The 24,820-nt window shown below is 39.2% G+C and overlaps 2 protein-coding genes across 2 annotated transcripts; one reads left to right on the top strand and one right to left on the bottom strand.

The window, feature by feature from the left end:
* Nucleotides 1-1,314: 1,314 nt before the first annotated feature.
* Nucleotides 1,315-11,205, bottom strand: ubfd1 (ubiquitin family domain containing 1). Its single transcript, XM_042392881.1, has 8 exons — nt 10,936-11,205; nt 10,721-10,844; nt 8,643-8,909; nt 8,328-8,536; nt 8,170-8,235; nt 7,932-8,037; nt 7,751-7,833; nt 1,315-1,736 (listed from the first exon to the last, which is right to left on the bottom strand). The coding sequence occupies exons 2-8, from the start codon at nt 10,734-10,736 to the stop codon at nt 1,626-1,628; spliced, it is 858 nt and encodes a 285-aa protein (XP_042248815.1). The 5' UTR covers nt 10,737-10,844; nt 10,936-11,205; the 3' UTR covers nt 1,315-1,625.
* Nucleotides 11,206-11,756: 551 nt separating this feature from the next.
* Nucleotides 11,757-23,378, top strand: LOC121884201 (UNC93-like protein MFSD11). Its single transcript, XM_042392880.1, has 13 exons — nt 11,757-12,794; nt 13,400-13,455; nt 13,570-13,677; nt 13,768-13,847; nt 14,815-14,911; nt 18,002-18,060; nt 18,244-18,388; nt 20,069-20,118; nt 21,013-21,078; nt 21,173-21,298; nt 21,399-21,573; nt 21,672-21,807; nt 22,558-23,378. Exons 1-13 carry the CDS (start codon nt 12,705-12,707, stop codon nt 22,708-22,710), a joined length of 1,341 nt encoding a protein of 446 aa, XP_042248814.1. The 5' UTR covers nt 11,757-12,704; the 3' UTR covers nt 22,711-23,378.
* Nucleotides 23,379-24,820: the final 1,442 nt, after the last annotated feature.

Here is a 24,820-nt window from a genome sequence, read left to right as displayed (position 1 = left end):
ACTTCGCCAAAAAACACCACCTCATGTCCTGAGAGTGAATGACCAAACTCCTTACAATTGTGTGTGTGTGTGTGTGTGTTTTAAATGTTTTTGCTGTACAGCACTTATAAAATAAAGGCCAGGGGGACTATTTTTGTTCATTAAAAATAACAAATTGTGAGGATGTTGGACTTTATCTATATAGGCTGTAACATAAAAGTCAAAATGGAAAGTTGCAAAATGGAGTTGCAGTCTGGACTTTACATTTTGACCTTTACCTTGAATTTTTGACCTCAATACATTTGTTTGATTAGAATGAAGGGTTTGAAATAATGATGCTGTAAGCTGTAGGGACACCTCATATGCCACAGGAATATTTGTTCCCCTCACAGACACAAAGTCCATGTGTTAAGAAACAGAAAAAAATATTTAACTGTATTGTGCTATCAGTCTCTATAGCAATGTTAGTTGAAAATGATACTGATGCTCAAAAAGTGGTAGGAAAATTGAGCAGTCATTCATTTTGATCAACACTGTCATGAAAAACACTAAAATAACTACAAAATGATCAGCCATAATGTACTAGTGTTTTAATATTCATTACTATTTCTTTTCATGTGTTAAAATACAAGACAATATATTCATCATGATTACTTAACCCTGTATGTAATGCAATTCTATTCATATGAATAATCTAGGTACAGGACTTTATCACTTGAAGTGACATAATCCATGAGTAATAAAGAGAAATAAGGCTGTGGAACACAAGCCAACACCCAGCTTCATTTCCTCCATTTAGGTGTCCTGCTGAACAAGCACACTGGCAACTGTTTGCCAAAATACATGTGGTATACACTGAAACAAAGCGCAAAAGTACCATCGTCTATAGTCTGAGACCAAAATCAAGCTTTTTGGCCATCATACCAAGAGCTACAGTTTGTTTAATATAAGCTAAACACTGAACATTACATCAGGGCAGAAGACTTGTCTAGGTAAGTACAGAGAAATCCTGGAGGAAAACATGCTGCAGTCTGCAAGGAAGCTGCTACTGGGAGATTTATTTTTTTTAATCAAACAAGCAACCCAAAACATAAAGCTGAAACTGGAAAGGAAGGACTTTAACGGCCAAGTACGAGAGTCAATCTAATTCACAATTTGTGGCAGCACCTGAAAACTGCTCTTCACTCACAATCCCCAAGCAACTTGAAGAGGAACGGTGAGGAACTGCAGTGTCTGGATATGCAAAACTTTTGGTTCCACACAATCTGGATCCAAAACAAAGTTTGAGTGACTTTCACACAACACAGACAGGACAAACAACACTGCTCTAGTTCATTCATTTCATTAAATAAGTTTTATTTCTTTAAGAATAACTGAAGAAAAGTGTTAGCAATTTCTGTACAATTGTTTCATTGTTTTCCCTTGGATTTGCTGAAAACCTTGAATGATCAACAGGGCTGAGAAATGTTATGCTGCCACATAGTGCACTTTTAGCCTAAGAAGAATATGATTAGTCCACAGGTATCCGTCCGTTTCTTTCAAATATATTCCAATTAGTTCCTTAAGCCTCACTGTTGACTCCAGTTTCATTTTTCATTGGCTCCTCCTCTCATTCCCAGTTCATCATTGTCAAAAAAAGAGGCACATTAGAAATACTGCCATTTTCCAAGGACTGTGTCTTTGATTGCATCAACAAACTGTGCAGGCACCCAGTAGACCCAATATTGAGAAGCTTCTGTTGGACCCAACTGAAAAGCCTACAAAAGATTAAAAAAAAAAAAGGGTAGTACATTTTTAAATACAAATCATAACACAGGACATCTAATCTAGAGTATATGCATGATATTTGATTAAACCATTTAAAATGAGAATGAATTATGAAAAAATAGATATCTACATAAAAAATATTTGAAATAAATCAATATTCAATAGGCCTGATAGATACTGTAGATATACTGTGTGTAATATACTGGCTGTCATAAGACCTTTCAATGAAAAAGACAAATTATTTTTGCAGTATATTACAGCCCACTCAATCACTTCCATAGATGTTCTGCAATGCACAAATTAAAGTGATTTTCCTATTCTGTTTACCTTGACTCTCCATCCTTTTAACTTAAATTGTCAATTACACAAGGTCGATCACCAATACCGACGACTGTCTAACAGTTTCAGAAGAAAAACTGCCTGCCCATTGCCGTTTTAAATCATCCTTGTCTCCTCTACCATCTATTCCTCACAGATTTCAACTCTTCAGTGACGCAGGAACAAGCTTTACTTGAGTGACTGGCTCAGAGATTTAACATCTGAACATTTGTTAGATACTACACCCTTTTTCTTATTTTTGGCATCTATCAGAAGTGAAAAGCAACAGCAAGAACAAATATTGCATTTGTTTGTAATCTTTCTAAGAACCTTCATTGTCTGCACTTGTCGTTGTGGTATTTAATTCTCCTTATTCTGATTTCACATACCTCGTCTCCCAACAACAGGATGCTTTGCAGCAGAATTTCGTTTCCATTCCAGAAAACTTCCTATAATTTTATCCCAATTTTTATATTTGTACATTAGAAATATATTAGATTATTTATTTTACATTTATTACTCCTAGAAATTTTAAGATTTAGGTTACTTTTTCACTTTGCTGTAAGTAGGAGCAAGTCACTTGATAAACGAGTCTCATTGCTCTCACTCAGCCCCATTTTTTTACTCTTAAATTGGTTCTTTGGAGCATTTTTAAAGCTGAAATCTTGGAAGTTTGATAAATACAGGCCCAGATGTTAACTTTCATTATGAATATTTTTGCTTCAATGTGCTCGTGGCTGGCTTACATGAAATTCAGTCTAGTAGATTGATATTTATAAGATGAATTCCATGATAAATAGCTAATTTTCTGGGTTTAATGCTTCCCATTCATGCAAAACTTTAGGTTAACAGGGTAACCCCAGTTCTCTGATAACCGAGCGAGGTATCTCACTATAGGAAGCACCTTCAGGCATGACCAATCATGGAAACTCCAATAACACCACGTCTGTCAGGAGACAAATCAATCATCCTGAGATGCACAGGCCAGCCCCTCCCCCTTTATAAACACCTGTGGCGTCCTGCCTGTCATTCTATGTATGTATATGTATTTCTTCCAAGCACCCCGCACATGCAAGCAGGGCAGTGTTGTGAGATACCTCACTCGATGATCAGAGAACTGGAGTTACCCCAGTAACATTAAGTTCTCTTTCAAACCTTGCTCGGTATCCCACTGTGAGAGATGTGGCCCAGTCCTGCATTGCGTGCTCCGAAGCCCCTAACACCTTGACCCAGAACTGTCAACACCACAAGCCCTCTCCATGGACTAGCACACATTTAGCATGAACCCACACTCAGGACTGGAAGAGCCAGTGAAGGTGCGCTAAAACCGAATAAATTTGTGTGGGGATGCCAAACTAGCAGTGGCACTGATGTCACCCACAGAAATGCCCCTGAACAGAGCCCATGAGGTAGCCATAATCCTGGTGGAGTGACCCTGCTGGGTCTCTGGGGGCTGCAGTCTACAACTCTCATAAGCAAGAATTATAGCTTCCACCACCCAGTGTGACAGGCTCTAGCGACTCAGAGCCCTAAGCAGAGTAGTTTTGAGAGAGAGCAACTTCTAAATTACAACAGTCCGAGGGCTCGAAAGGAAACCCTGAGATTGCTTCCAAAACAGTTGCCAAGTCCCATGACATAAATAAAGGATTGCGCGCAGGCCACAGCCAGCGGGCTCCCTTCACAAACCTCCTTATCAGAGAATGCTGTCCAATTGGCACATTCCCAAAACCCACATGGCAGGCTGAAATTGTGGCCAAATAAACATTAATGGTGGATAAACCTTTACCACTGTCCAGTAAATCCTGCAGGAAGCATAATACATCCAGAACAGAACTTTGGAACGAAATGATGGCTCTAGCCTCACACCATCTCACAAATACGAGCTAATGATGAATGCGTATTTAGTGACCTTGTGCTTTGAATACTCTCAATCACCCTCAACAGGACATCTGACTCATTCAAACTTAGCCTCTCATGTTCCAAGCCCAGAGAGCCAGTTGTTCAGGGTATGGGTGAAAAATCTGTCTGTGCGCCTATGACACCAAGTCTTTGCATAACGGCAGCGGCTATGGCTAGCTGTGAAGGAGCTGCACTTGCTCCGCCATCCACGGTCTGCTGGGCCAATATGGGGCTATCAGAACCAAAGACAGCCGCTGCTCTCTCACTCTGATCAGTATCTGAGCAATGAGGCTGAGTGGGGTGAAATGTGTCTCACTTTCAGCCGTGCGTCCCTTCCCAGTGGTGTGTCTCTGTTTCTTAACGAAAAGAACAGAAGACATTGCATGTCTTCGAGCAATGCAGAGATCTACAGACGCTTAGCTGAATCTCTCCCACATCAGGTGAAGCACTTCGGGGGTTGATCCTCCACTTGCCGTAGAGAGGATTTCCTCTGGAGAGCAAATCTGCCCCGCTGTTCAATACACAGGGGATGGTGCGCCGTGCTTGCTGCTCCACATTATTACACTCTGGGCCGGTCTGTTTAATTTCAAGGAGCGTGTGCCCTCCTGCTGGTTCATATAGGCCAGACCAAAACATGGCAATTCATCAGGAATGGAAAAATTATTTGAAAGCCAGGATTACAGCAACCCACCCTGTCAGTGAAGCATCCTTTGACACCATTTTCCCCATAATTACCGTTCCTAAGGGGACACCGGTGGCGAACAACCCCCAGGTCTCTCCAATTATGGAGAGACAGGAGACATTCCGGTGAAATCCCCACCATTCAGCCGAGATGATGTCATATGCCCAGACGTAAAGAAGACACCCAACGTTGGAAATCCCACATTCTCAACAACCCCTAAGAAACAACAGAAATGACTGAGGCCATCAGCCCTGTCAGGCAGAGGTAGGCTCATAATGAGACCGGGTTACCCCAGATAAACAGAGTCAGGTGCTGGCAAAATGTCTCCACTTGAAATTGTGACAGAATTCTGAGTGGGAGACAAAATGCTTTTTTGCATGATTGACATGGCCACTCTAGTGAATGTTTGTGATTCCCCCAGACATGCTGCAGCGCATCCCAAAAGCAGCTCTCCACTCCACTAAACATATGCACCTAGTCTATTTTTGGTGGAAACCACGTCAGGCTGAACAGAGCAGATAAGCTGGGCAGAAAGTCAGACACAGGAACAGCAAAGTGTCTGTTTCGTGACCGTCCGCACCCGCAGCACAGTCGCAGCAAAAAGTAGCAGAGTGAGACATCTGTCTTCCGTTCTGTTCTCTGCTGTAAACACATGTAGTCTAGCTGTTAGTGAGCAGCTGCTGTCATGTCTCCCCGGGTCTCGGTGCTTGTTTTCGGCAGAAACTCTCTGCGTGTCTCTGTCCAGATGGCAGGCGGGTTGCTCAGGTTCTGGTTCTAAGCGGCGGTCGTTCTCTGGCTTGTCCCCACGTCTGTGTGCACCACAGCCCGGCTTTACATGGAGGACAACCCGCTGGCAGCAGCCTGAAACCCGCCGTCACTAACTCTTAAGTAGGGAGAAGAAATTTCGCTCTCCAAAGCCTCTGCTGCTTCCCCCATGACCTCTGAAAACAGTACACAATTGAAAGACGATGGTTTACTGCGAACTGAAGCCTGTAACCCCTGGTAGTGGTTGTAAACACCCAGGGGTGAACTCTGCATGCGCGCCATTCTTCCACTTTGACAGCAAGGCGACCTGGGGGCTTTAGCCTCAAAACTGGAGCAGCTGCGCTCTCTTGTGGAGACAGTCTGCCTCAACTTTTTTGTTTTCTCTTTTACACACTGTGGCCACAGCTTTATTCCTGGCTGCGACAGTGGCTTCTTTAATGAAAAAAACATGTGAAGTCTCGGTGTGAGCTTTGCCTGACACATTCCCAATTCCCCCTTCTGAACTGACCCTGTAGGGTTCTGGGGGCGAGGAGAGAGACATGAACTAGGAAGCACCGAGGGAACTTGTGCTTCTCTGTGTCTGTGAATGGGTGGAACATACTGGACCATTGCACAGCACTGACTGGGACACTGGTGTTTTCTTCTCCTCTTGTGGGGAAGAGGAAACTCCCAGTCTGTCCCCGGAAGGCTCAGGGCAGGGATCTCTCTGAGTGCTGACTGCTGAGCCTCTGTTTCCACTGACTACAGTTCCTAAGTTGGCCTCTTCTTCCCCTCCAACGGGCGGGATGAGCAATTCAACCCGCCAGCGGCAAAGGCTTTTGTCCCAATGCTTCTGGGGAACTGCACCTCTAGACACACGGAAGATAAGGTCCGTGACGATACATATCTCCTCCCAAATAGCTGAACTTGGGAGAACCCTCATCTAAAAAGTGGCCCATGTCCTGGAACAGCTCAGCCTGATAAGCTCTAAGCAGGGTGACCACATTACGGTTTTTCACAGACTGAGCCGCTGACTTGTACATTTTCTGGCACATGAAAGTGGTGATGCGCTCCATCTTTCCCAGGAGAATGGGCCCAGCCAAGGCGAGGGTGGACTGGCAGTTGGGATGAAGATGGTATGCCACCGACTGCTCCACCATTGGAGCAGTTGGACAGTTTGTCCCAGTACTGTTTCATCTCCTTCATGCATGCAGGGACGGCAGCCATGACCTGTTTCACAGAGATCTAACGGGAAGGCAGGATTTTGCCATCATATGGATCACTCTCATCCCCTTTGTCATCCACAGATTTACTCACCTTGTTCGGGTTGACTTCATAGGGGCAGGGGAAGGCTGTGCCTCCTTGCTGAAAGAGCTGCTGAGCCACGATGTCTGAGCAGGGGGAAGGATGGCATCCCTATCTTGTCGCCAAGATCCAAGTTAATGTGATCCTTGTCCTCTGCTCCACCACTGTGCTTGTCCCTAAATGTCGAGCAGTTGGTTGAACAGAGGGGAACACTCACTCTCACGACACTCTCAAGCAACACTCGGGGATCCTCACCGGCATGGTGCAGCAATGCAGTGAGTCTGTGAGCGATGCCTGTGCATGCGTAACTCCCATACATGCGGTCCACACATGGCTGGGTGGGACTCAATGTCCTTAACCTTGCTGCCACCAACCTTCCCCTTACAAGATTGGTTGCCATAGCTAGCTACAAATTACTGACCGCTAACAGCAGAAATGGGGACACAGCTCACCTCGATGTGCTAGCTTGTCCCGTAAGCGGTAGAAAAAAGAGAAGAAAGTGAGAATGACAGGTGGGACACCACCGGCATTTATAAAGAGGGACAGGCTGGCCTGTGCATCTCAAAATGATTGGTCTGTCTCCTGACAGGTGTGGTGATATTGGAGCTTCCATAATTGGTCATGCCTGAAGGCGCTTCCCATAGTGAGATACCGAGCAAGGTTTGAAAGAGAATGCGTAGGTTAAAAATGAGATATAAAAAGCTGTTGGTAATTGCAGTTATAGGACCCTTTTCAGTAAAACATCCAGCTTAAAAAGATATCAGTTTCCAGACGACAGAATTGTCAACTGAGCTTTACATTCTCCTAAACTTTATGATCTCTATATCAATGCTGTTAAATGACACTTGAAAGAGATCTGGATCTCCAATTATTTGTCACAAGACTTCTTTTTCACTGACAGTGAATAACAGCAGAGCCTTTAAACATAAAGGTTAATCTAAGTCTGCTTCTTAGCTACTCTATACACTATTATAATGTAAATGAGTTTGGTCTCTGAGTGTTTGGCATTCTCATAAAACGTAAGTCTGACATGCAGGTAGCGGCAAGAACAGTTACCATCATGCTATAGTCCTCATGGCCTTCAATGGGTTCAGACACTACGTTTTTAATGGAGCCCATTGGGACTTTCTCCGTTCTCTCTGCAGAGGAGAATACACAAAGATGAAGAAAAAGTTATTATCAGTATCTTTGTGTTGCACTGAGCTCGGCAAAATGAGGCCAGCAGCAATAATCTCACCCTTTGTTCCAATCCACAACTGATCCTGCTCCAGTTTGAATGTGAGTCTAACTTTTCCTCCGGACTTGTTATACATTCCGGATAAAGGCACTGTTGGTAATCGTTCCTGTTAGTGAGATGGAGCAGTTAGTCACTATGTCTGGTATTGAAATTACACATTCAATAAATGTATTTCTCTAACAGCAGCACTCAACTGCTTTAGAATTACAAGCCAAACAAAATGAAACTTTGCTCTCACCTTTGTTCCTTTGACAGCTGGCATTACATCATCTGGTTTACCTTTATCCAAAACTTTCCTGTGTTGCTGCAATAATGGGGGTTATAGAAAGGTTTAAAAGTCACAAAACCTTACCGAAAATACTTTACTGTACTGCATGTGCGTGTAATAAATCTTACCTTTTGCCTGCATAAAGGCTCTTTCTTGTTTTCTTCGGCTTTAACTTCCTGCTGAATGACCTCTTTGGGTGTATTCACAGCTAATACATCATTTATTGTAGATCCTACCACCATTATTTTTGCACCATTTGTAATCTTTATTTCACGTAGCGTCTTGTCCTCTGGAAGCAATCCTTTGTACATCACTTTCTGCATTGCAGGTGGAAGACCTATTAAGGTGAAGGAAAACAGTCATTACATTATTAGTCTTTGTCGATCACTCTGAACACTCACAATGATATTTAGTTTAAGGTTTGAACTACTGTCTGCTCTTACCAGTGAGAGAATGGATGCTCTCTTTTAGTTTGGCTCCGGTGCTATCAACAGGAATTTTCAGATCATACTTTATCTTGTTCCAGATAATCTTCAAGTCAACCATCTCCTGCTTTTCGTCTGTGTTGTCTCCATTGCTAATACTAGAGTCCTGAGTTGTGGCGTTTCCCGCATCTGACGGAGATTCTGCGTCACCTTTTTCAACAAGTTCACCTAGTGGTTCAGCTTCTTTTGACTTTGCCTCAGTTTCCATTATAACTTCTTCACTTCCTGTAAGAGCATGAAAACTTTAGATTTATTTCCATTACATAAAATCATATACTGCATCTGCATTCAATGTTGTTAGTTCTCAGAATAGTATATCGCACATTTTACCACATAGATGAAACTATTCTGAAAGTCGGAGTGTTTGTCTTGCAGAAATGACATATGAACAGTGTATTATATAATGCCATACGAGCGAGCCTGCTATCTGTGTTAATGAAAGTTTTATTTGGTCTTTTTATTTAGTTAACACAGTGAAATACGGCCCAGTTAAATTACTTTTCAGTTTAGTTTTTGAAAGTGAAATTTATTTTAGTCTGTGGCGAATTACAAAAACAATGCAGCGAAAAAATAGAGGGGTGATTAATATCGACTAAACAGCACAACAGAAAACACATATCGCAACATTAAAGATTTTCTACAGATATAAAAGAAGAAGAAGAAGAAGAAGAAGTAGGCTGAAACTAGAGCTTATTACACCTCTATCAAGAGTAACAACAGACAAAAATGTCAATATTTCTACCACACTAATTGCAACATGCCGTTTTGATGATACATTTTTACATTTATCGATTAAATTATTTTAAAACAAATTTTAAGCTTACAAAGTGTGCTACAGGTTTTTAGTTCTTCACTGTGACTTTTCCATATATTTACCACTTTACCTGAAATACAACGATCTTTCAGTATTTCTTAGCCTTGCCTGAAATTAAGACCACCTCCACAAAAGTTATATAATAAAACTACCACTTTTATGAACTAAAGAGCAGAAGTTTCAATTTCACACAGGAAATGTCATTCATTCAGTGTGTGTGGCTGTTGATTAGACCATCATCTACTAAACTGATAACCAGACAAGGCTGGCAGAAGAGTCAATTCTGGAAACACCTCTGCTAAAAAATTTCCTGGGGGAAACCCGACTCCCCGTTTTTTGTTTTTTTTTCCTTTTTAAGATAATAAAGATACTGGCTTTCTCTAATTTTAAATATTTGTATACTTTCAGGTTACTAATTATTTCTAACCTTATTTGATGATGATACCAATTTAAAGTCTACCACATCTCTATATTTTAGATCCTTTAACAAACTGTAGGTTAGTTGGTTCTTGATGCAATTCTTATGGCTCTCCTGTAAAGTATAAAAAATGAATTTGTACATGTTTTATGATGTATTTCTCCATACTTTCACACAGTAGTTAATGTATGGATATATACCGTTCTTTCACAGTAAAACGTGTGTGACGAAGTCTAGTTTCGTTTTACTGCTCACGCACTCCGTCTCTTTTGCCCTTTTGGAGGCCTTTCCAACGTTAATTTCTAAACGCAGGCAGCAATGCTTACTTGTGTGTTGGATGAGATAATAAATAGAAAAAAGAGCAAATCAAAACAGAGATGGTTTTCCGACGAAAATGTGTAAGTTAGACACTAGATCTTGTAATATGGTTGGCCTTATAAAACTGGCAACATAACGTACTGCATCATGGCACTTAGTCATTGCCATTCACAACTTCATCATATTTAGTTAGCTCTTTATCAGCTACAGCTCACCAATTCAAACCTAATTCTGGTTAACATTAACCTTAGCTAGACCTCATCAGATCTAAATTTGACTGACGTTAGCAAGCGTTAACGTTAGCTAGCTACAACACTGGTAAATATTTTAGAAATAACGTTACGAATAGACATGAATTTACAATACGTAGCATTAATAGCGTCATATATTAACATATCAGTTGGAAACTCGTGTTATTCCATTAACAGTGTCTAGGCTCAATGCAAAGATATGAAGAAAATATTGCTATATTTTCTCAATACCCACCATCCCGGGTCGCCATGATGATTGTGTACAATCTGTTGTAGGTTGTGGCAAAGAGTTTACAGGGAGCAGGATGAGAGCTGATATTCAGGAAGCAAAAGTCGACCACAACTTATGTCGTGCTCATCTTCGTGTGACAACATAACAAACAAGAAAAAACAATTAGTACATATTTTAAAATGACAGTACGAATATAGCTAGCTAACAGCTACACTTACCGTCACAGCGTTAACACGTTTGTTGTTTCAGTTAGTGAACGGCAAGACAGTGGTAATGCGCATGCCCAAAAGGAATAACTAAAAATAAAGTTGTTTTTGGAAAATTCTGGTTATAATCTGAATAATACGCCAATACGATGACTTTTAATTTAATAAGCGGGGCACAAAATAAGTTTAATGCCCTAATTATTCAACTTTAATTCGAATAATTGAAAATACGAACTATCTGATCTTGCCGCATACGGGGATTTTAGCAAAGACGGAAGTGATAAGTAGATAATGCTCTCGCTTCCTAACGCTTCTTTGTTGTTGTGTCAGCAAAGGCAGACACCGAAAGGTGGCACTTTACCCAATGGCTATTGGTCAAGGTTTCTTCTTCTTTTATATTCTATGACGTTTGAGACTTAAAATAATGCATTATCGCCAACTACTGGATTTTATGAAACACTTCCAACTCTCTCAAACTCACATTAGGACCTAAACCACTTTATGTTTATGTTAAAAATGCCAAACTTTTGAAGATGATCTCCTGCAGCATCATCTTGTGGTACTACCACCCAGCACCATAGCCCATACTTTTACCACTAGTACTACTAGTGTAGTACATGGATCTATGTATGAGCACATCAATTGGAAAATGAACTAAGGCAATACATTTCCTATACATTGAATGAATTGCATTAAATAACTTTGTTCTGAAATGTGTCCAAGGATCTTATATACAGGATGAACTATTTCAGATGAGTTACCTGATGGACTCCTATGACCTGAACTTATTCTCTTATATATATAATAAACCTAATAAAGAAACACTACAGATGACAATATTAACTTTTAGTTACGATCTCATCCCTCATACTGATCTTAATCCCCCTTTCCTTTCAAATTCCATCAATTTCAGTGCCTAAATCTGCCCACCTTTTCTTATGTCTAGAGGCTCTGAATATAGGCTACATGTGATTTTTAAATATTGGAGAACTCTACTAAAAGTGCCATAGAAATCGTTTCTTTACATTAGACACTGTGTAAGACACTTAAAGTTGTCAAATCATTGTCAAAAGTACTGTCCTCTGGAAGGCAGCACAGCCTAGATGAGTGTAAATTACCGCAAATTGCACAAGAAGAAGAAGTAAAAGCGGGTGGTCGTGTCCAGATGGTAACCCTAGAATCGCAAAACTCTCGCGATATTTGTTGTGTATTGGGTTGTTCTTCATTGTACAAAATAATTATGTTTTATTATGTGAAAACGCTGTAATTAAGCCTGATTTGGTTTTGACACAATACAAGACTTGGTTGGATGTAGTTGGCTAGAATTAGGGAAAGATGATAGTTTAGGTTGAAATGGTCAATCTCGCGAGATCTTTCGCAAATCTAGGGTTACCGTGTACAGCGAAGTGGGTGACGACATGTCGAAGTCGAAGTCAGCCAAAAAGGAAGACCGCAATAAAAAAAAAAAGCTTTTAATTAAAGTCACAAGTTGTCATGCGTACTTTGTATGATAGGAGGGAAGTGTCCTCATAACAGTGCTGCACTGTTGCTGCCTGTGTCTCATATTCTCCACTACGCCTTTCATATTGCTGCTGTTTGCGCATTAAGCTGTAACTTAACAGTTAGTAAAGTCAACTTTACTGGCGCGACTTTGTGAAAATGGATTTACCTGAGTCTTTTATGAATCCGTATGGAAGTCTTTCCTAGTTTTGTAGTTCAAATTAATCGACAGCAGCGGTAATAGATTACAAATATGTTGCTGTGATCACAAGGAAAACACCATGGCAGACAGAGGGACTTTCAATGTTGTGATTTTGGGTGTGGGGTTTCTGTTTATTTTCACCGCTTTCACCACCTGTGGGAACATTGAAGTAAGTCAACAAACTTTATACTTCACACTTAAAGTTTTTACTCATTCAAACCAGTGCCTCTTTCTGTAAGTTTTTTTTTCAGGGAGCGTGCAGAGGACGCTGCACTGATTTGACATATTTAATTATTTATTTTTTTAATGGAAGGAACAGATTTCCTGAAACTCTTAACTCTGTAAAACGCATTCAGAAAGATGATATAACCTTATCATGTTTCCACAAATCCTATAAATAGGAATAGATGTTGGCAATACAAAATATATAATTCTTATGGATTTGTTGTAGTTCAATTAGTAAATTTATATTTTATATAATTTATATATTTATAATTTATCCCTAAGAACAAAACAAACATAAAACATTTTTTGAAAGTTTAGTTCTGGGCACACAATGTTTCATTTCACAATTTGATGTCTCATGGGTAGTATTTCAAACAGGCCAATCACAGCTGCATGTCAGGCGCATCTCGTGTTTCTAATTTTCTTCATTGGTCAGTGAAATTATCAAACCGGATGAAAGGCTGAGGAGCATAATTATGACACATCCTGTTTAGGCTGACCCTGCTCTTCACTGAGATGTTTTCTTCTTCTTCTTCCTCTTAATTTCAGCAAACTGTAGTGAAAAGCCTGGAGAATGATACTTTCACAGGAAGTGGATACCACAGGTGAGTCATACAGATTCATTCAGCTCAGGATGGATTAAAAAGGAAAAAGAAAAGATTCTGTTAATTTTAATGAACAGCTAATATAATAATTATAATTCTCCTCCTCCGTCACAGTCTTGGAATCATCTACGGGATCTTTTCATTCTCAAATTTACTTGCACCAACAGTCGTTGCAGTGATTGGACCAAAAATTACTATGTTTCTGAGTGGCCTACTTTACAGGTAACCATTGTCATGCTAATTACACACAATGTATAGACGACAATGCTGAAACTGAAACACTCATCACTGGTCCACATGCTTCTTGTCTAGTGGTTACATTGCTGTGTTCATCATCCCCTCGACATGGGCCTTTTACTTGACCTCTGTGCTGATCGGCATAGGAGCAGCCAGTAAGTTCATCTCCCATCGTTTGTACTGTAACTAACTCACCAGACATGAACTCTTTTCTACAGCGTTAAAGCTATTTATTACTGGAACTGTTTGCAGCAGCATACAAAATATAAAGAAACTTTCAGATATCCTTAGAGGGAGGTAAGTAGTTGAAGATTATATTATTATTGTTGCTGATACTTATCCTATCACAGCGATGAATATTTAGCTCATACTGTGAAAAAAGAAAGCCGTTCTCAAGTTAAAGGCCAAACTCCCTTAATTAGAACAAATTACAGTCATTTAGGACGACTCTTATGGTTCTCGAAACACCTTTGTCCTCTTTCCAAATACTCTCCCTTAAGATGCAGCATCCTAAAATATGAGTTGTAATGTTTAACAGCTTTTTAAAATTCAGAATAGGCAGTTTTCCATTTCTTTGGTCGTCACATGAATCCATGAATTCCATTTACAGAATTACGCATATCAACATTGGAGTGTGTTACAGTGTATTAATAGTAGCCCGAGATAAGTGTGGCACATAAATACTTGGTCTCTGTTGAGTTTTTGCAGCCTTTTGCAAGCTCAGTTTCTTGTATTAAAATTTAAAATAGTGTTTAATCATGCATACAGGGATTATCATGACGTGATGATGCATATAAACAGTATATCCCAAATTAGACCGTAAATGGGTTAGGCACTGTTACTGCAAATAGTATGCAGCACCTTGAGCTTGCTCATAGACGTTAGTGAAAATACTGAGAAAGAATCCCTCTACTGAGCATAAATGAAGAAAAATGATTTGGGCTGTTTTTAATGCAGTGTGATGAATTTTTATCATGCCCCTGGGCTACTGAATGGTTAGATGCATTACTTACCAACACAGAACAGATAATTTTTCACTTCACAAGGGCAATTAAGTGACTGGTTAATTTTTTTTTTTTTATTTTCTTCCTCAAATGACCCCTCTCCCTTACTTCTCTGCAGTGCTCTGGACAGCTCAAGGACAGTTTCTGGTGGAAAACTCTGACGCTTCAACCATCAACAGGAACACGGGGATGTTCTGGGCTCTGTTGCAGTGCAGGTATGCAGCTACTGACACAATGTGTTATGTCAGACTGCAGTTTTGCAGCCCAGTACTATTAGCTCCATGCATTACTTCATTGAAAATCAAATGTTTCCTTTAAACCACATTGCATTTGAACGATTATAGATTATATGTGATGTAGCTATGACCTGTAGTAAATGACATATTCAGTTTTTTATTTGAGATTCAGACATTTTCATATTAATTTGCTTTCTTATATAACTCAGGACTGTGATTAAATAGTCTGCATTGCATTATTCCTTCCCATCATTAAATTCAATGCAGTTCATCACCATGTTTTTTTTTTCACTTGTTCTGTTTGATGCATCTGCCCCAGTTGATCAAAGATATAATTACACTGCAGCAGCCAGAATACCCCCACCCCCCTGTATTCTTAGCTTGAAGGGATATTACTCAATACTTTATATAAAAATGTATTTTATAAATCCTGTTACAAATTGTCATAAGCAGTCAGTATCTCATTAGTTTCTTTGCAGACTCTAAAAACAAAAACACCTCAGTCTCTTAAAACAGGTGCAGGTAAGAGTTTTGGCTTTTTTCATCTCTCGTATTTGGCCCTCTGCTCTTGCACACTGGCTTGGACAACTAATTTGTATTTGTTAAATTATGCAAATTGAATTAGTATAATAATTACATTGGCTGTCATGTGCGCCAAGGCTCACAATAGGGCAATGCTAATCTGACTCCGCAGTGTTGATCCCTGCCACAGTAAACTTATGAATCAGTTCTTCACAGCCTGCAGACATACATACACACACACACACACACACACACACACAAACACACCGAATGCAGTTAGTTGTCGTTTATGAATAACCCCTGTTATCCCTCACTGAAGCTGTGGGACAAACTAATTGCTCATCTACATTTTTTAGTTTAGGTGATCTGTAATTAAAGACAGAAATAGATCACAGCATTTTACAGGACTGGACTGTTAACCATGAATGGCAAATAAACAGCTTTAAAAAAAATGAAAGAAGCATCCTCAGAGGCAGAAAATGCAGATCGTCGTGTTCATAAAGTCAGTGTCTGATTCAACCCAAAATGAGTCCACCGTACTTGACTGCCTTTTCAGTCTACCAAACATGATTTCTCAGATGACATCTCAGATAATACTCTGTTCCCAGTGTTTGTTTTTTTTCTTCCATTATTACACTGATTGTCCTAATGGGAGCACTATAATTAAAGGTCAAATTTCTAAACTCCTGAATGCCCAGAGAGGTTTGATACACATGAAATTTGCTGTGCACAACAAAATGCTCTGCAGGCACAGGAGTCTAAAATCTCAGACATGACAGTAATTTTTGCACCTATACAATGTGATGCAGTGCATTGTTTGACAGAAGGTAGTGTATTTTTGTTTGCTATTGTAAGATATATATATATAGATATATAATTTCACACAGAATTTGGACACTCAAATAAAATGTCGGACAATAAATATAGTGTAGAGAGAGGGTAATTAGTCAATTAATTGATTAATGGATGGACAGAAATTGTGATAGAAATTTACAGAGAATGTGTACTGAAATGCTGAATCATTGTAAGGCCTTAAAATCCAGATAAAACGGCATTTCAAGAGTATCTAGCTTCAGTATCGTGACGTATTTCCGAGTGAAACAGGATAGACACGTAGGACATAACGTTGGGGGGACTTTTATTTGAACATTGAAAAGTGGGTGTGTCACAATGACTCTCTGTGCCACTAAAAGTTGATGATTGATTGATGGGTGGATGTCATGATATTATTGGTTGAAACTGGTTGGATCAAGCCTAAGTATTCGTCATATTTAGTTTTACAGGAAGAAAACATCATTGTATTTTGATGTAAGAATAGAAAGAAATTGATTTTTTTGGTATTTTTTTTAGCATATATTGTTAAATAGGTGCACAGTATGACTGAGGATGTGATCTAAAAGACATTTTTCATTTCATGTTGACTTTAACAAGCATGTAACTTCTATCACACTTAGCGTGGGCCAGACGGATGAACCATAAGGATAAGATGTGGCTTTGCAGGGGCTCATTTCTCATTAGTGTGTGTTGCAAGGACTGGTGCCAGTCGGAGATAACTAAAGGGAGCTGTTTGCGTCAGTTTATAGCCTTGTTGTTCTCAGTGCAGGGGTATAAGACAAGTCTTCTGGTGCTGATCTTTAATCTTTTGTATATACAGCATTGTGTATACAGCATTCGATAACTGCATTCTGTGTGTGTACAGTTGCTTCCTGGGCCCAGAGGCAACTGGGAAGTACTTTCAACTAAGACAACGGAGACTGACCAGGGAGTCTCTGTTTATTATTTGTATTATCCATCAGAAATTGAATCTGCAACTATTCTGACAATCAAATACTCATTTTAGTCATTTTTTAAGCAAATATGCCAAAAAATAGCTTCACATATGTAACAATTTAATGCTTTTCTTTGTCGCGTATGATAGTAAACTAAATCTCTTTGGGGTTTGCACTGTTGGTCGGACAAAACAAGACATTTAAAGACGTAATCTTTGGAATTATAATTATACTTTTTTACTATTTTCTGGCATTTTATAGACAAAATTATGAATCAAGAAAATAATTGGCAGATTAATCAATAGTAAAAATAATTGTTAGCTGCAGCCCTATGTAATAAGTAGGGAGTGATTTTGGACAATATATAATAGTTTAACAGTGTGGGGTTAGTTGGATTTTACAGCTCTCTAATTGTGAATTTCCTCATGTTATAGTTTCATTCTAATGGATGAGGGCATGGTGTAGTACATAGTGTTGTCATATGAAAACTATGTGTCACCAAAACATTTGTTGTGAATTAAGAACAGTCTTATTTTAGCCAGAAGACAATGGATTTCTAACATTAATCAATAGGTTTTATGAGCCTACGCGAAGGGAAAGGTTAGGTTACGTAATTCATTTAGTCATAAAACAGAATGAAAGTCATTGGAGATTCAAGGGTTTCCTCCAGCAGCCATGCCATGTTGCCTTTGTATGTGAAAAATGCCATTGTGATTTGTGTTAATGTCATGTTTTTCATTTATTAATTTGATTTACACATTACTTCTCTCATTTACAGCATGCTGTTTGGCAATCTTTACATTTATTTTGATTGGAATGGAAGAACAGAAATATCAGGTAGGGTTAATACTTGAGTAAGCACTGCAATGATTATAATAGCAAAATGTAGCATGATGATGAAAGCACATTATCAAGAGGATTATATGAGTGATTTGTTATTCAGAATATGCTTGAGCTTAATGCTGATAATATATATTGTGTATTTTAATTAACCGGTTTATTTTAATCTTCCTCTCTCAGACGGCAGCAGGAAAAACATTTTCCTGTTCCTGTTGGTCGCCTCAGTATTGGGCACACTCAGCTTCCTGGTGTTGCGAAAAAGCCATCATGAAGAGGAGATGCTCTCTGAAGAGGAGGGGCAGTCCCTGCTCTCAGCCCGAGTGATGTAAATGAATATCCTATACCGTAATTACACAGTTTTCACTGTAGTCTCACAAAATCACTCAAAATCACTCACAGAATATACAGTATAAACATGTATAAACCACTATTGAAAAAGGATGCTGAGAGTATGAACCTTTCATTCAGTTGACCGTGTTAAAGGTATACTATACAGGATTTCCTAAAAAAACACAATGTATAGACTCATACAAAAATAATCCCTCTCAGTCATCACCCTCTAGAAGTTTGGAGATGTTTTTATCTGCAGAGACTTTGCCCTCTGCCTGTATTTTCTTATTATTTTGCTGTGTTCGGGACGCTTCTGGGCCTTTGGGCAGTGGGTGTGTAGCCCCCAGCCAACAGCGTGCAGGGTGTGAGGTCGGGACTTATAGCATAGCGACCAGGTTACATCGCTATCTCCGTCTCTCTCTCTCCTCTGCTCCACTCTGCTCTTTGTCTCTGTGTCATGGATGTATAAAGAGCAACAGGTCTGTGTGTCTGGTTGACTGAAGGTGGGGCTGAGCTACACACATGCAGAGCAGAGAGTCCACAGCGGACAGGCTGAAACTCTGCACCCACATAAAATCCAGCAATGCAGCACCTTCCTGCAGGGTTGTGCAGAGGTGTGGGTGTGTTTATTTTAGAACGTAACAGCTGTGAAAAAATCAGAAAATAACATTTTATTTATCTGATTCAGGGCTTTGTTCTCTCCAGCACAGCTCGCTCTCCTCATTCAGTCTCTCTCTCTCGCACCCATTGGGTCAGGGAGGCCAACTTTGAATGTTGTTTGTTTACAAACACCAACCAACAAATCCTGCATAGTGTACCTTTAAGCTTTAACCAAACAATCTAGGATTTTTTTTTTTTTTTAAATAAGTCACCTTGGATTTTGTGAAGGTTTGAAAGACAACTATCCACCCCAGCTCTGCAGGAGTTTTAAACCACTCTTGTCCATCACAAAAATTACACTGACCCTTTTGTCCAGATCACTGACAAATTGACAGTCAAGCCTAACCATAACACTTCATACATACATACAGAGGGTGCAATCAGGAACGCTTGGGGCAGCTGGATGGAGACTTTCTTTTCGAGAGTGACAGCAGTTAAATGCTGATCTCTTCAGGCACGGCCCTCGGCATCATTTCAGACATAATGAAAAATTTTATTTCATTTCATTATTTTATTAAGCTAAAAAAATATATAAAGCTGGTATCAAAGAATACTGAGTCATTAAAATCCCAAACACAAGGATATGTAAAGAACAACACTACACTGAAAATAGGTGAACATATAGAAAAATGTTGTTAGGCTGCTAATTGTGGACAAAACAGATTCTCTCAGCCTGTTTTTGACTGCATTTTGGTAACAGATTGTGTTTTCTGGACACCTGCTAGATGCAGGTATTTGATCCGTGCTTATTGGCTGAGTTTGAGTGTGTGCATGATTCCAACAGCATAACAAAGAATCCTATGGGGAGACATCATTTGCTGTGAAAAACACTGTTTGCGGTCTGGGGGGGATTTTGAGGAATCCTTGTAATCTGTAGCTTAAGTCTCTGTATCTGTAAATTACTTCTCCGGTTCTTTACTTGACGGAAGTTATATCCCTGTTTGTGTCTCTTGTATTTCTGTTGATTTATTTCAGCTTTGTGGGTGTTACAATGAATGTGTTTTCTTTTGTTTAGGTATAAGCACAGAGCAAATACTGCCATGCAAGATGCCAAGTCAGAGTTCAGTAAGTTTTGCTGTTGGAATACCACACCAGTGTTTTTTCTTAAAATAATGCATATTCACTCATTTATATGTTGCATCAACATAAATTTACTGTATTCATTATGTATCCATGTAGAATTAATCTACACAAGTTCAAAATGCACATATAGTGTAAATCTACATCGTCTGAAAGATGGGTTTCTTCACAGTTGATATAATAGCTTTAGAAAAACACACTAAAGCACTTAGAGAAATGTTCTTTGGCATACTGCAGGTAACCTAGTTCTCCATATTTCATTGTTCTTAGTCTGAAACTAGCAGGCAGTCTCAGGCAGTTAAAAGTAAAAATTGCTTTTATGTGGATACAAATCTTCTAGCGTTACATCAGAGTACACAGAAACTGCCTGTGCAAGTGTATATTTCAGATTATATCTTTGTTTGTCTACTGGAAACTCTGCTGCACTTGCACCTGTCTTCAGTGCAGCCTCAAGTTGTTTGGATGATCAGATTGCTCTTTGTCTCGCACGTATCTTGTGTGCTTGTAGACTTGTGTACGCCTGCCTTAAAGGTATCGGGTTTATCAAAGTAAACGCTGATTTATGTCAGAAAAGGGGCATCCAGGCATATAGAAACAAACCTAGAGGGATTTCTTCTTTGAAAATCTGAATTTCCCTAACTGGCTGAGTGAAAGTCTCTTTTGGGTGTTTTCCTGCCTGCATTCAAATGACATATAGAGACAGAATATTTTAACATCTTCTACCTTCGCTCAACTTTAATTATCAGAGGAAAACGGGGCTTTATCGTGTGTGTTTTTATCTACTCTCAATCCAGATGTAAAGGGAGCGTATTAGTGCCAGGAATATAATCTTTATTTATTAGCAATTCAAATCAGTCTATTGTGTCCTCTCCTTTTCAGAAACCATACTGCAGCTTCTGAAGGCTAAAACTATGGTGCTCCTGAGTCCCTGCATGGTGTATAGCGGTAAGTCAAATGGAGAATGCATTCATGTAATACAGTAAGTATCTTGGCCTCCAGTGATGGCTTGCAGCTACAGCATGCCCTCCTTGTTCTCCAGGCCTGGAGCTAGCTTTCTACAGTGGAGTGTATGGAACATGTATCGGAGCCACTACACAGTTTGGAGCAGCAGCTAAAGGCTTGATTGGGATCTCTGGGATTGTGATAGGCATTGGAGAAATCGTAGGTGAGTTTACATTTCCTCTGTCAGAACTTGTTAAGTGTATTTACAGTCACTAAAGTGTTGTGAGGGTCATTGCATTCATACAGGTGTTCTCTCTCGCCAGGTGGAGGCTTGTTTGGATTGCTGTGTAAGAACAATCGCTTCAGGCGAACCTCTGTGGTGTTTCTGGGAATGGTTGTCCATTTCGTTGCTTTCTATTTGATCTTCCTTAACATACCTGATGACGCCCCTGTCGTCTTTACAACCACCACCCAGAAAAACCCATTTCTAACTCCAAGGTAGTTAATTTCTCCAATAATTGGTCAGTAAGGAGGAGTTGGTCATCAGGACGTGCAATGAACTTGTGTTTTAATAAGAACTATACTTTCTTCCTCAGTGTATCCATTGCCCTGTTGTGTAGTTTCCTGCTTGGACTTGGGGACAGCTGTTTCAACACACAGCTCTACAGCATATTAGGCTGTGTTTATGCAGAACACAGCACGCCTGCTTTTGCCATCTTCAAATTCATCCAGGTAATCCTGAGTTGCCAATTCTCAGACATTGTTTGCAGAGCCGAGCAAAGCTGGGTTAAAATGTTGTCTTGTCAAGTGTGAAATAAATTCACCTGAAGCCCCATTAAAATGAAAACAACAAGGCCCACAGACGCCTCTAAATCTCCCCTCTTTTCCTCAGTCTCCTGTGGTGCAAACACTTTCTCTTACAAGAAATAAACCCTATAAATTATGGCATTTTCTTAACATATTTTATAGATATTAAAATGTGAACATAACAGTGAATTTAGATGCAGCATATAAAAACAAAAACATTAAATAACATTTGCATAACAAACATGTTGCTACAGAGGTCTAATAAACATAACATTCTACGTGGTATTAAGCATTTATATTTTGCATAAATCTAAAATGATTAAAGTGAAATCTGTATCTTTGTTAAATATGTGCACACAGATGGAATTATCTGTAGCACATAGTAAAGATTGTATAAAAGATATTGACAATACGAAGTTATGTGTACATTTTTTTATAGTTGTATTTATGTGGTTGAATTCAAGGTCTTACTTAACTCTTTGTACTATGAGTTAATTTGTTTTAAGTGACAGTAAATGCATCATTGGGATCTGTTAGTTTGACTGTGGTAAGAATAACATATGTGAGTGTTATTTCCTGCAGTCCAGGAGTCACTGTTGGGCATCTTTGCTGTCCAGTGATGCGAGAGTAACTTCCTCTTTTAAACAACAAAGTGAAATTGTTATCTGTTGTCAGTCTGTGTTTGCAGCAGTGGCGTTCTTCTACAGTGGTTACCTCCTGCTGATGTGGCAGCTCCTACTGATGGTCATTCTGGGCTTCTCTGGAACACTCTGCTTCTTTGTGGTGGAGAGGATGCAGAACTTTTCTGCAGATCTGCAGGACTATTAGAATGAATGTGTTTGTCTGTCTGTTTTGTGGGACAGACACCTTTTGGGAGTAACTGAAGCTCTCATAAAAAGGAATCCTGCAGCTTTTGTTTCATGAGGGGTGATCTTAAAGTCTCTTTACATAGTAATGCACTGAAACTCATACACATTTGGATAACATTTACACTCAGAATAGTTTGAACTGATACTACAAATGAAACCAGGTTGCCTGAATAAAACCGTTAAATTGTATGACATGGTTATCAGCATCAAAGCTGAACTGTACCTTGCACATTTTCTATTGTAATTATCCGACATTACCCAGTGACCGTAGTTAATCATTAACATTATTTTTCACTGCACCCCTGCATTGTTCTTACTGTAGAACTGTAAAAATAACCACTCACCTTATCTCATACTTATCTGCAGTGCTTCCAGCTCAGGTTTGTTGAAAATATTTTATGTATCTAAAACTTTTAGTTTATCTTTTCTGGTCATAGTTTGTCAGAATGACCGACAGTTTGATGGAATATATGAGAGAATATAATGGAGGTCATTATATTTCAGAAAAGTCTTAACTAAGTAACGCTTGACAATCATTGTTCTTAACTTTTTGTAAATTGTGCATATTAATGTAATGTCAGTGTTTAAATCTTTGATAAATAAAGTTTTATGCATTTTGCATTCTCATTGTTCTAGTAAACGGAAGTATTTACTGTCTTCTATAGCAATCTTCAATACACATGTAGCTCAGATGGTGTTCATATATAACACATTCAAGGCCACTGTTAGTAAGGAAATATCATCATTTGAAAATGACTGACAAAATGTTAAAAAAAGGGAATGGATAAATATTCATGTAGAGGACTATTTGGTAAGGACCTGTAAATTAGACATATTGAGAGCTACTTGGTGAGTCAACCACTGGTTTTGACCAGTTTTTGATTGAATTTTATGTTCCTCGACTGAACCCAATTAAGAGAACTGCTTAAAGTCCAGTGAAAATGTTCTTCTTCGTCTCGTTCCTTTAGTTGGATGTTTGAGTTTGACGCTGGAAGGCCGTTTTCACATTCACCTGCTCAAAGTGGAAAGTTTCTCTTTGCTCCCCTTTAATGTGACTTTAAAGCATGTACTTGCAAGCATGATTTGTGACATCACAACAATTCTGGACCCAATTGTGGTCCAGTATACAACTTGCATAAGTGTTATATGGAAATGTGAAGCCTCCAGTGTACATATACTGAGAATGGACTTTACAGTGAAGTAGAGTATTATTCTCATGTCTTCAAACATATCTGGAGGGGATCTTTGAATGCTCCCTTCTGCCTGCAGCTCTGGCACTAAAACACGTACATTTGCCTTGAAAATACTTAAAATATAGCACAGCCTTGTTTCAAGAAGCAGGTTTGTGGGAATAATTTGGATAAGTTTGCTGACTAAAACCTAGAAAAGGTCTTTTTACAGCCGTCTGTGTTCCATTTTTGAAGGTATTCTGGGTTTGACTTGCCATAACTTAACCAATGTAGATCCAGCAGTCACTTAACTGTATCACAAAACAAGATAAATCTACCGGCTTTATCCATGATTTGCCAAAGAACCGTGAGGCTATTAATCAAAAGCGGAGCAGGAGGCGAGGGTCTCCATGGAAGAGAGAGGGTTATAGACCCAGAGGTCCCACATTACTTCACTGGTAATTGAGTATTGATTACTTTATAATGAGAGTAAGCAGTTTTGTGTGATCTTAAGTCAATTGTGCCACTTACTTGACAACAGCAGAGCACTGACGGTCTAAGTGAAGTATACAGCATTTACTCACAGAATTGAATTCTGGCAGTGTTCATAATATTGGTTTAGAGAGATAACCTTGTAAGGAAAGTAACTACATTTAGATAAGTCTATTACCTGAACATGGCATGCTCAATGCATCAGCAATTAGTCCATACCATTTCTCAACTGAAAATCTTAAAGTCATTTAAAAACAAGTTTTTCGCTTTTTATCTGTAACAATGAGGCTGTCTTATCTGCAGCACTGCCACAGAGATTTTAACAAGAAGCAAATATCAACTACTCAGTATTTAATATGCCTTTATCAGCAAACGTTTATCGAATTCAGAGGCACTTAGAGCCAAAAG

This window comes from Thunnus maccoyii, chromosome 18 (assembly GCF_910596095.1).
Source record: "Thunnus maccoyii chromosome 18, fThuMac1.1, whole genome shotgun sequence".
NCBI lineage: Eukaryota > Metazoa > Chordata > Actinopteri > Scombriformes > Scombridae > Thunnus > Thunnus maccoyii.
Note: the sequence above shows the minus strand (reverse complement) of the source record. Positions and strands in the feature narration are given on the sequence as shown.

Bases quoted from the DNA above. Each gene is read 5' to 3' on its own strand.
- ubfd1 (XM_042392881.1), bottom strand. The intron at 8,038-8,169 runs GTGAGAGCAAAG...TCTCACTAACAG, and splicing joins CAGCTGTCAAAGGAACAAAG to GAACGATTACCAACAGTGCC. The intron at 1,737-7,750 runs GTAACTGTTCTT...AATCTTTTGTAG, and splicing joins ATGAGGACTATAGCATGATG to GCTTTTCAGTTGGGTCCAAC.
- LOC121884201 (XM_042392880.1), top strand. From the start codon at position 12,705: ATGGCAGACAGAGGGACTTTCAATGTTGTGATTTTGGGTGTGGGGTTT. The intron at 18,061-18,243 runs GTAGGGTTAATA...TTCCTCTCTCAG, and splicing joins TGGAAGAACAGAAATATCAG to ACGGCAGCAGGAAAAACATT. The intron at 21,299-21,398 runs GTGAGTTTACAT...CTCTCTCGCCAG, and splicing joins AGGCATTGGAGAAATCGTAG to GTGGAGGCTTGTTTGGATTG.